This window comes from Thunnus thynnus, chromosome 12, assembly GCF_963924715.1.
Source record: "Thunnus thynnus chromosome 12, fThuThy2.1, whole genome shotgun sequence".
NCBI classification, from domain to species: Eukaryota; Metazoa; Chordata; class Actinopteri; order Scombriformes; family Scombridae; genus Thunnus; species Thunnus thynnus.
This window is the reverse complement of record NC_089528.1, coordinates 21,059,710-21,072,227: the sequence shown is the minus strand read 5'-3', so window position 1 is coordinate 21,072,227 and position 12,518 is coordinate 21,059,710. Positions and strand designations below refer to the sequence as shown.

Here is a 12,518-nt window from a genome sequence, read left to right as displayed (position 1 = left end):
ACAAGGATACACAAAAGGAAAAAAAAAAAAAATCCTCCACACCTCCAACTCTTACGTCCTCAACTCTAGGTTAATAAATAGTGCTCCACATTGTTTAGCAAAATCCGATATATCCTTATAGACTAATTAAAGATGCTAGCAGTAATTGAGTAGTACATATAAATCAATGAAGGAGCCATTGAGGAGATATGGAATTGACAGTTAGATCTCCAAAGAGAATGTCAGTATAATTAGGTCAGCTTGAGAAGTGTTCGCCATCACTGCTGCTGTACCTTTTTCAAAGCCAAAAGAAGTCAAACATCTAAACTGTCATTCAAGCCAGTTGACACACTTACATGTCATTCACATGAATAAATAAAGTGTTTACACATTTCAAATTGACACAAAGCATGCACATTCATAAATGGCATAAATAAATGTTTTAAATAAACAGAGAGGAACAGATGATCCAATGTTCCTGCTTACCCTGCATGGTATGTACATGCTTCTCACACAGCTCAGACTCTGATTCAGCATCAGCATGAAATTTAAAGTCCCCTTCCACTCAAAAATATGTTTTATTTTTTTGTTACTTCAGCTGGATGTTTGATCTTCACTGTGCAGAATGATTTATGTGCAGGGTTTGACACTAGAAGGTTGTTTTCACATATATCTGATGAATGGGGAAAGTCTATCTCTGCTCATCAAAAATCTGAGTTTAAGATTGTATTTACAGGCAGGATTTGTGACATCACAACTAGTTTGCAGCCAATCATGGTCCAGTGTGCAGTTTACACAAGCCTCCAGTGCATATACATCAAGAATGGAGTTCAGTGAAGTAGGAGACATCTAGTGTCCAGCAGTTAAACTTTTGAAATGAAAAATATTTGCATATTCATGGCTTATTGATTTTTCAATGAGGGAAAAGGAAGAGATGTCATTTTAAGGATTTAAATTAGGTAATTGGACTTTTATTGTGGAAAAATCATATCAGACCCATATTATCATTTCAAGCAGACTATTTTTATATATCTTACAACGTGTCTGGAGGGGATCTTTAAGTATCAAAGAGTTCACATGGAAGTAGCAGTGTATGTGAAAATGTCCACAGAGACAGAGAGAGCAGAGTTCAGCACCTTCTTATCTAGATGAAAGGTGAGTGGCAGACTAAAGAGGGTGGAGGTGTGTGTGTGACTCTGTGTGTCTGCTTACTTGGGTGGGCAGTGTTCTGATTGTTTGCATTTGGAGATGCAGTGTGTGTGTGTGTATGTACTCTTGCTACTCACTCTGCCACATCCCTGCAGCCTCCTGCGCCTTGCAGGCTGCCCCCCCAGGTGCTGCTGTTATCTATATCTCATTTGTAGCTACGAAAAAGCCAACTAGGGGTCAAGAGTTTCCACACCATTACATCTGCTACAGGCCTTCAGCCCCATGACAGTGTAGTATCTTGTAAGCTGAGGCAAACTGACAACCATACGAATAACACTGAACTCCGGAGCTTGGCTTTTGATCTGCAGCATTGTTTGGAAACAGCTTGACACTTTTACTTTCACTGCCAAATGAGTTCATCATCATGCAGGATTTTATCATTTACTTTGGTGAATCTCAACTGGAAAAGGCTCCAAGTAACTATGATTTATCATATCCAAGCTAACCCTTTTATCCAGAGCTTTCGACTGTATCATGCAGTCTTCATCAGCTGATGGAATACATTCAGTTGTCATGGTGATAGGACATTAGAGTAATATCTATGGCAATCGAGCAAACTGATGATGTTGCTGATAAAGGCCATGTGATACGGTTGAAAGAGGAAAGAGATAGTAATTGGACCTTGAGTTGGGATTGTTTCCAAGCTCAAGAATAAACTTCACTGCTTAATGCTTAATTTTAAACTCAATCAGCTCAAACTGTGACTAATGACTGAACATTAAGTCTCAATAGACTTGTGAAGAACAGCTTAAGAGGAACAGCTGGCTCTGGGAGTATTTTTCTGAACTGTAAACTCCAATTTCAAACTTGTCTTTTAGTGATGTCCTCAATGTTCCTGAACATAGAAAGATGGGAGTCTCTTGTATAGTTTTGTGTCAGTATAGGTTTCTCCTATCGCCATTGAGAAATTGTTTTTTTCATTAGTTTGTGTGGCTCTAAACACTGTGATACCTGTGAGTCTTAACTGCTATTCACAGAACTCTTCATTGCATTTGGTACAAAGCTCTGCACCATAGTTGCCAAATTCATCCAAAATCCAAAAGAGAACTGATCTGAACTTCGTAATGGTTCAACAAAGTGGAATTGGTGCTTGGTGTTAAACTTGGTGACTTGATATTTCCTACCAAAATGCTCTTTAGAAGTTGTAGTTGACTTCTCTCTGTACATTTTTTTATACACACTTCTACACTTGGACTTTTTATCATGAAAGAACCAGATAATTTCATACTCAGTTGCTCATTTTTTTGTGTTGATGATCCAATCAGGAGAATTTCATGCCTGTCAAATCCCTGTAGCTGCTCCAACTGTCAGTCACCTGAATGATCTATGCAGCAAATTAACAGGACTTTTATCTCCGCAACACCAAGATCATTCTTTCCACTTCCCAACTCCAGCGGCTTGTCCATGCCACTCTTCTCTGAAATTTGAAAAAACAAATAAGATGAAAATGTATTTGAAACATGTTACCTTGACTTACTCTCTTAACTCTTAACTGTATATGCTTTTATCTTCAATAGCAGGCACAGATGTAATTGATATTGAAATCCTTCCATATCCAGAATATACGCAAATATCTGCAACCAAAGTCTGTACACTCAAAGCATCTCTATCTGTCAGGTGTTTCTATTGTGATGTTGTCTATTGCCATACAGAGGATGAAATGTGTTGCTACTTTGTGATATTTTGGATGTGACACTTGTTTAGTTACTGTGGTGTGTTCATGTGAAGTGGTAATCTTCAACTTCTAAAACTACAGAGCTGGTTGTTCAACAGTCGGCTCTCTGATTGAGAAAAGCTGCCACATTCACATGATCCTTTTGACCGTACCCATGTTTGCTTGTTGTTTGTTTTTTTCAACTTGTGAATAGGATGCTGGTTTGGAGGTCGACACTTAACGTTTCAGATTTCCAGAGCTTCACATTGGCAGATGAGATACCGACATGCACTCGTCGAGCTCTTCAAAATAGATCTATAATCAACAAAATAGAGTATAATAACAGACCCCGTTGGTGAGTGTATCCTTTTCAATGGATGTGCTCGTTTGTATTTTCTGTGACCAAGTAACAGATTTTTCATGATAAAAGATTAAAACTGTAAAATGTTCACATGTATCTCCAGATATATTAGGTGACCTGCAGCTACATCTGTAAGTAGAAGACTAATAAGCTTCATTAAAACTTTGTTGGTAAGCTTTAGTGGATAGAGTCGTGCATCAAAAAAGGACAAAAACGCAGCCTGTTTCCCAAACACCCTACTACAGTTCATTGTTGTCTATGGAGCAGGTCACTAATATAATTGTGACTAATTTCTTGTCGGCCCTCCATTGAGCAGCTGGCACTGAGCCCGGGTGTTTGCAAATTCTCAATTTTCGCCCATAAATATTTTCTGCAGCTAAGGAATAGTGGAATTTTATCTTTATAACTGCAGTCCTCTTTCATTTAACTGTTGCTCATTTACTTTGATGTGTTATTCTGTATACTGTGATGATTTCTTTGCTGCTTTATCTCTTGGTCATCATCAGCCTGTCCATTTGCATGCAGTATGTGTTCCAATCCAGTTTTCTCCAAGCTCTGTCTAATCAGCTGCTTTGCATCATCTGTCTGAAGGAGACTGGCTCTATGCCCTCTGCCTGATGCTACCATAGAGCAGATATGGCCCGGCTGGCACCGCCACCTTTACTTTGGCATGAGCCACCATCTGTGGAGTTAAAGGCTGCATCACAACCCTTTAGATCCCTAATTATAGATCAAAAGTGGCAGCGAATCTGTACTGCACTAAATTTAATTTATGTCTATACAGTATGTTAATATGAGTTTGATCATTATTACTCATGTTGCCAGTTTGTGGCAACAAAGTAAAGAAAGACTTCAAAAGTGGAAACTACTTGATCTAATTAATTTTTTATGCATTGGGATCACGTCTAACCCTGAATGTAAAAGACAAGCGCAACATCCATTTTTTAACATGATATTACCATTTCCATATCATTTTGCAGTTAATGACAACTTATTCACAGCGTTTAGCTACTACTATAGAGAGAGTCTGCACATTTAAAGGGACATCAAAAGGAAAAAAAAATGATGTGCTTCAAAGAAAATCATAGTACCAAAGAGTAAATTGGAAAAAATCATTACAGGGGAAAAACCAATGTGTATTTGGGCCCTTCTCTCTCTCTCTGGGTCATGATTGTCTCTGAGTAAGGAGATTAAGATAGCATGCGTCAATCCAGGATTTAGAGAGAGAGAGACAAATGCAAACTCCTCACAGACAGCCAACGCTGCTGCTTGGACTGCATGTGCTAAAGCTGCCTGTCATCGATAGAGATACAATAACTGCATTAACATTATCTATAATACTTAATGCCTGTCTTGCCCGGCACCTGTAATAGATACATTTTATCTATAGTTCATAGATGGCGAGTCTCTGTGCCCTTCTGCACTGCACAGAGTTATGATGCAACATATACAGGAGGAGTGCGTGCGCATGTGTGTGTAAAGGGGGATTATAAAAAAAGCATTTTGCCAACCATTCCTGTTATGATCATTTCTCATTTATTGCACTGAGACAATTATTGAGCCACTAATATCACCACCATTGCTGTCACTCTTCTGCAGTACGAGCACATAAAAAAACTGTCAAGTTAAACACTAAAAGGTAGACAAACAAGATAGATAGACACACAAGAAAACAATCCAATCATACACTTGGAAACCGTCCTAATCCCAAAGGAGCCCACATATTCTTCTGGAACTTTCCAGACAGCTCTGATGCCTTATTGCTCCACTTCCTGCCTGGAAGGAGAGCAGGTATCTGGATGTAATGCCCCAGTAACAGCTACTAAGAGGCTTTTCCTATTCTAGGTAACAAACAGTGGGTCGGCACTAACTAACACACTGCAACGCAAGACAGTAGGCCGTCCAGAGACTGCAAGACTTCCTCTAGCTTCAGTTTGTGCCTCTCATATATTACATTCAATTCATTTATACGTTTGTTTTAAAAATACCTGCTGGTCTTCAAAAGAGTCAGAGAGTTGTTTTATAACACTGCTCTGAAGGTATTTCTAGAATCATTAAAACTGCATTAAACGGTTTTTGGCCACTTGAGTGCAGTGTAAACAAGCTGTAAACACAACACTTACATATTATCACCTTTTAAGGTCATATGGAGAGTGTGTTGGCAAACTGATAGAGAGAATTATTAGTATTCATTTTGAGTCATGTTTATGGCCACCTGGCGAATGTAAGTCTAATATTCACTGTCCTTTTAGCTCAATTTTGTTCTCCACCAACTCCTGAGAAAAGTATCTGGCTCTTTAGCTGTTAAATGCTCCACTATGTTCACCAGCTGGTTGCTACCTTTGTCTGTCCACTGTTTGGTGCTGGACATAGTGTACCATGGGTTTTTAGAGCCTCATTAAAAACAGCTGCTTGCTGTAGCCAAAAATGATGCTGATGAGAGCGGCGAGTCTGTACTGTATACACAATAAAACTCAGAGAGGAACTGCAGAGTCAAGTGATAATTCTCTGTGGGTTTGTTACTGTAGATGATACCTTTCACATGCAAGTAGTAATGTGATCCATTGCAATATAAAATATTTATTATAGCTACTTTAAAGAAAATGTTCCATCCGCTGCACAACAAAAAAGATTTCACACATTTGCCAAGTTGAGACTCTATTTTCTAAACAGGTAATTGGAAATGTCAGAAGTCGTTGCTTGTTTTGTACAACACAAGAAAATTGAAAATTGTCACAACTTGGAAACAAATGTTACTAAACCACTAAAATAAAGTCATAACTGAAATGTTCTACTCAGGTGACAAAGGTGTATTTCAGGAAATAATACAGTATGCATTTGAATGGCTTGCGTAGTACATGTGCAAAGAGAACTTGACTATATCTGCTGCTGTTGTACAATGTAAAACTATTATAAGCAAAGCAAAAAATAGAGCCACATATGTTCAATTTCTGTCCCTGTAGCCTTGATAAAATATCAAACTGAGTTCACAGCAAATCTCAAGTGTTAAGTGAACGGAAATCTTAGGAAAAGAGCTTTCCTTCATCTGATCTTTACAGGCTATAGGTTATATAACTCTGTGCCAGTGATAGGCCTGTAAGGCCTGTGGAGCCTGTGGTTTTCAGCTGGACACATGACAAGATACATATATGTGGATATGCATCTCTATCAGCCCTGCGCATTGTGACTGCTTTATTGAGTGCAATGATGTGGAAAGGCCTCACACAAGGATTAACGCCCAGTGCAACAGATGGTGCATTCTCCTACCCTTCCTGTTCAGCACGCGCGCACACACACATACACAGACACACACACACACACGCACGCACACACGCACACACCACACACACTACATAAATACAACGCAAGAATATTATATATTTTACCTTTTTCTTGGGCGGCATGGTGGTTACAGCAGTCCTCTACTATTATTCCACGGTTGTAAAGACAGTTCAAATTATCGTTCACCTGGCTCCAGTAACTGAGACATGGACAACCATGCCATGAGACCGGGTTCACCTCTATAACACTCAGGTGGATATATCCGAAGATGCTGTGAAATGGACCAAAAACGCAGTTCTTGAAGCGCCGCTTCGTGCGTAAAGGTGAGATATTTCCAAGGAACGGTGCCGCCGAGACAAGGATGAGTTGCGTGAGGGGTTTCACTTAAGTCTGTGTTATGAGTTAGAGTGTAGTTACCCTCTCCCGAGTCCTAGGGGTATTAAAGGCTTATTTCTCGGTGCGGCATCTGTTGCGCCGCACACCGCTCCCTCTGACCTCAAACACCGAACAAACCAAGAAGGTGTCCGAACCGTCCGCCCTGTCCATGTCTGTTATATAACACTGTGAGTGCGCAAAGTGAGGAATGTCTCATTTATGTTGTTCACCAGAGTTGGCTCTGTCCGCTGCGCGTGACGCCTGATTAGTGCGCGTGTGTGCTTGCATCCAACAACTGGGGTTTGGCTGCTCAAATGGGAGTATTATAATGGCCTGGCTCCAAAGTAGAAAGATGAAATTAAAAAGCAAGCCGTACATAATTCCTTTGTGTACCCGATTTACATCACAGAACTGCAAAAATACCAAGTATTCATCATCCCGGGAGCGCAATCAAGATATTCTCTCACCACATTAGCTCAGTGTCATTATGTCACTACTTAAAACTCTGTACTTGCCAAGTATCAGCACAGACAGAGGCTGCCCTCCTCACATCACTGATTTTCTACTTCTATCCTCAAGTTATCCTCTGCTTATAGTGTGTCCGTGCAGTTGATTCATGTATCCACGCAATATGTTATAAATAACGCAAAGCATCATGTAAATCATGCTTCCTAACATTAAAAAAATAGAGTACTGAATTCTTTCTCCTCTTCGGGCCTTAGAATGAAACAATTACTCTTAAACTGCTCACAGCTCATGAACATATAAGGTCATAATCTGTAATAGGGGTCATAAACCTGGGCAGCTCTGAAATGTAAGTAAGTACAGTATATTTAGTCAAGAACTGTAGTTCAATTTTGAGGTACTTGTAGTCTACTGGAGTAATATAATTTTGAGGGCTCTCTATGTATTTTAGAATGAAATATTGTACTTTTTACTCATCTTAGTGTATTCATAGTCTCTCTACTTGTTGCTTTGAAGATTTGACATGCTAAACCTGTGATAATCTCGAACCTTTTTTGTGTATTTCTATACATCTATTACCTAAAAGTATGCAGGGTTAGTAGAGGGCTGTTTGACTCAGAGCAACTTGCACCAGACACAAAAATAAAGAGTTGGTTCATCCAAACTGTAAAAAGACAAACAAACATATTTCCTCTCTTAGAGCTATGCAGACAGATTTCAGGGCGGTTCAGCTGCAACTGCCATTTCAGAGAGAGGATTAGTCAGCATACACACATATTACACATGTTGGGATTTTTAAGGCTGATTCTGATATTTTTCTTGACAAATTATCTCAGGATTTGGTTGGGAAATTTGACCTGGATTTAATAGTTTCTACCAGATTTATCTAGGCAGGGGAGAGAGACAACATTTTGACCATAATTTAGGAGAGATTACATCTATAGAAAATATAGTTGAACAGTTAAAAAACGTGATTGTATTCATTATTTTATTTTAATTCTCAGAAAATGTAAGTTTGGTTGATGGCTAGACAAACATTCTTAAGTGGATGGGGTTCTGCTGGGGGAATTTGGACTCATGACCTCAGTATTTCTAAAATCTTGGTTAAATTTGCCCAGGTTTATTAGACATTACACCTCTACATTGTGGTTTTCCTAAATCTAAAAGATCTGAATCACGTCCTCCACCACTTTTTTGAAGGTAAGTAAAGTTGTATGGTCCATTTGTCACTGTGGCCTGTAACTCAGACAGCCAGGCAGGGGGAAATCAGCAGATGGGCATTCAGTGAGGTACCAAAATCTCTGGGGAGAGCTTTTGGAGCTGAGGGACACAGATCAGTGTGTTATATAACTGAGAATGGAAAAGAAAATGCAGTGCTGGATTTAGCCGGGCCAGGGTGTGACAGCGTGGAGCAAGGATCTGTGACACTGATCTCTGGGTCACAAACACATCTGGACCTAAAACACACACAGCTGCACACACACACATACAGGCCCCACACGTTCATGTCCTTATGAATATGTATGCTGCTAGAGTGACAATCATTATCAGGGGTCAAACAAAAAGAAAGAAAGTAAGAAAGCACTGTTCTTAGGCCCCAACATTTAGCCCATGACCTGGGATTGAACCAGACTTGGGGCTTTACTAAATCTTCTCCATGACACCACAAATCTCCTCCAGCTCTGAGACCTCGACTGCCAAAGAAAAAACCCGCGTAGAGTCTCTGCTTCCTTTGACTCCCTCTAAGCACAAATGTGAAGTTGTTACATAAGGCCGTCTGATCACTACTGCGCTGCCCCTTAAGGAGACACTCCCTCATGAAGGAGCTAAAATATTCTAAAAAACCATTTAACCATTTCTGTATTTTAGCTTGTTTTCATTCAATTGTCAATGGAGTCTCTTTTTTGCTTTCAATTAGAGTTTTAAACAAATATTGCCTGAATTGAAGCTGCCACCTTGTTCATTATATATATATATATAACTACTGACTCCTAAATCTTAAACACTTCATGTGCTGAAGAGGTATTCTTAATTTTGTTTTTGTGCTTCAAACACACATATTTATAATTATATAAAATATGGTTAGAATACGTGAAGATATAGCAAAAAGTATCAATCATCAGTGAATGCTGTATACACATCACTGCCAAAAACAGATGATGCTTGTGCTGCAGTTAAAGATGCAGGACAATTAAATTAAGAGTTTTTAAAAGTATATGTATATAACTTGGCAATAGCAATTTATGATCATTGATAAGACCAAACTGAAAATGTTTGCTGGGTAAAATATCAGCCGTCAGATTCAACCAACAGGTTTGTCACAAAACTGATGTTAACAATGTTCATATTGTCTTTGCAAAAGTCATTTCACCTGGTAATCAGGTGACAGCTCATAAGATATTAAAAAAAACTTGCAAATGGTAGAATATATCCTGACAATGAACAAAGCTCAGCTCAAGTATCTTGTTTTTCCACCATACTATGAATATGGCCTCTGATATTATACACTTTGTTCATAAAGGACGATTGCTTGCTTGTTTTTGAATACAAATAAAGCAAAAAATACACTTTAAATCACAGATAAAAAAAAATAGGTGATGCCATTTGTATAGCTTTCATTGCTTGTAAAACACTTGCACAGCTGTAAATGTTGACACACACAGTGAGTCATCACAGGTTTTGGAAAATAATTATATTTTTTTTCATTATTGTGTCAGCGGCTGCCATATTTCTGGTAGCAAAGACATGAAGAAAGATCTTATTCCTCTGATACAGAAACAATCAGTTGCATTACTCCTGGATCGCTCACAGAGTTGCTACTATAGGCTGTAACCTCATAAAGCACACTCATCTCACTCCTCACCCACTCCACTCTTCGCATACGCACCACACGTGTTCATGCACACATGTGCTCTCACACATACATACGTAAACAAACATCTGTCCCTAAGCCTCTTACAACCAGAATGTGTGTGTGTGTGTATGTGTGTCTGCTGTCAAGCTTGAGCCAGTAGTGCAGGGCAGGACTGCCGGGGCAGAGATGGATGGCACGCACAACTTCAGGCAAAGCTCCAGACCTCGGCCGCCCACTCTGCCCTCCACTGTGTCCACACATCTGCCCCGACCTATAAAAAGACTCTGTTATTAATTATCAAGTGGACAGAACCAAACCGTTCAGTTATTTTCATTCAACTGTAAACTTTGGTCATGTGCACGTCAGATCCTCATTTGAGCCTCACCTCTCGGTCTGAGTCTTTTTTTTATCAATGCTCTTTTATTTATCAACTGGCTGGGCAAGAGTGTTGTTATGCAAGCTGAAGAAGAGCACAGTGGGCTTTATGACAGCTGTTGGATACTTAAAGACATACATGCAAAAGAGCCATCACAGACAATGACCTGTTATCAGTTTTCTATCTGGAGACCTGAATTAAGCCTATAAAACATGCTCCTTTTCTGTACAAAACGGACCAACTGTCTTTTTAATAAGCACAATGCCAAACCAATGTACTGTATGTTGAAAATATAGCATTCATTTTAAGGAATTACAGCCAAAAATAACATATTCCAAAGCAGATAAGGCTGACAGAAATGAAAAAAAGCACTCAAACTGAACTCTTATAATCCACCAAAAGCCCTCCCCTTCTTTTGACAGCCCTCTCCCCCCCACCAACCCGCCAGAGAGGCAATACTCACCCAGGAGACATTTTTGTTCTTGGGTACTTTTGACATGGCTTGCAGGCCCGACTCCCGATACACTCCTCACACACACACAGAGCCCAGTCCACCTTTAGCAGCAGCCCGCTCGGAGACAGAGATGGGCTTTTCATTTGACGTCCTCTACTGTTTCCCCTGTGCCAGCAACCCTTACCAGATTTATTGTACATCTGCCTGGAGCATCGCCCTCCAATCACACCCGACTACAACATGCTCCAAAACTGACTCAAGAAGGAGGAGGAGGAGGAGGACGAGGAGGAGGAGTGGGAGTGAGAAACAGACAAAGAAAAGATAACTCCAAAAGTGCCTGTCAGAGGCAGAAATAGAACATGCAGAAAAGTTCCTTCAGTCGTCCACCTGAATCTTTCTCTTACTTCTTCCTTGTCAGTGGCTGCCTGCTTGATTCAGATTCATCAAGCCTGTATGAATATGAATATGAAACCAAACATCTGGCTGATGCCCCTCCTCCGTGATGCCGGAGGCTGGGACCAGCAAACGGCCAATCCTGCCCTCCTAACATCTGAGAGAGGAGAGATTGAGAAGAAGAGGATGGAGGAAGAGGTGGAAATGAAGGAAGGAAGGAAGGAATATCAATGTCAAAGGGATAGTAGAGAGAGATGGAGAGATTGTGAGTGTATCAGGTTAGAGAGAGAGAGAGAGAGAGTGAGGAAGGAAGGGGTGATGGAGGAGAGGAGGGAGGACAGATGACTGGAGAGGGCCAGTCAGCAGAGGGCACAGACTGGAGGGCAGGTTACTGATCCCTTCCATGAGATTAAATAAAAAAAACATGCAACATTGAATTTGTTGTTGTCACATATTCCATAATTTCTAAGAGAAACAGAAAAATGACAAAATAAAAAGACGACAGAGTGAGTACACGTCTGTAAATGTTCTGCATGAATAGGTTTCTGTTCATGTCATCCTGCAATTTTGATTGTAATCATGTTGCTGTTGACAGTGATTGGTCAGAGGGAGAGAGAGAAGGATTGACAGAATAAGAGACTGATGGTATTATAGATGAATGTCTCTCTCTCTGTCTCAGTTTTACCCTTCTAGAGTCACATTGTCATAAATCTATTGCTCTTTTAGTGTTGCTTTTAAAATGTAATCAACTCAAGTTTTCACCAGTGAATGAAGTTAAAGGACGTGTTTGACATTTTGGGAAATACCCTTATTCACTCTTTTTCCAGAAGTGAGATGAGAATATGAATACTATACTCTCATGTCTGTGCGATAAGTATGGAGCTAGAACTAGGAGATGATTAGCTTAGCTTAGCATAAAGACTGGGAGCAAGGGGAAACAGCTATCCTGGTCTCTCCAAAGTTAAGAAAATATGCCTACCAGCACCTCTGAGGCTCAGCAAGTAACAAATTCTATATTGTGTGTTTGATTTGAAATCAACAATTTTTGGTTTATAGGGGGAGTTATTTGAAATATGTTATATTGATTTGTCATGTTCAATCCAAATTTTTATCTGT

The 12,518-nt window shown here is 39.8% G+C and overlaps 1 protein-coding gene across 3 annotated transcripts in view; it reads right to left on the bottom strand.

Annotated features, from left to right (window-relative positions):
• cacnb2b (calcium channel, voltage-dependent, beta 2b) overlaps positions 1-11,735 on the bottom strand; it is a 37,194-nt gene extending 25,459 nt beyond the window's left edge. Inside the window, exon 1 of one of the 3 annotated variants that reach the window (XM_067606277.1) lies at positions 11,019-11,735. In XM_067606277.1, coding sequence (XP_067462378.1) covers positions 11,019-11,054 — 36 coding nt within the window. In that variant the 5' untranslated portion in view covers positions 11,055-11,735. Of the gene's footprint in view, positions 1-6,589; positions 7,237-11,018 lie in introns of those variants that run through there. The other 2 variants (XM_067606279.1, XM_067606278.1) reach the window with 2 other exon arrangements.
• Positions 11,736-12,518: the final 783 nt, after the last annotated feature.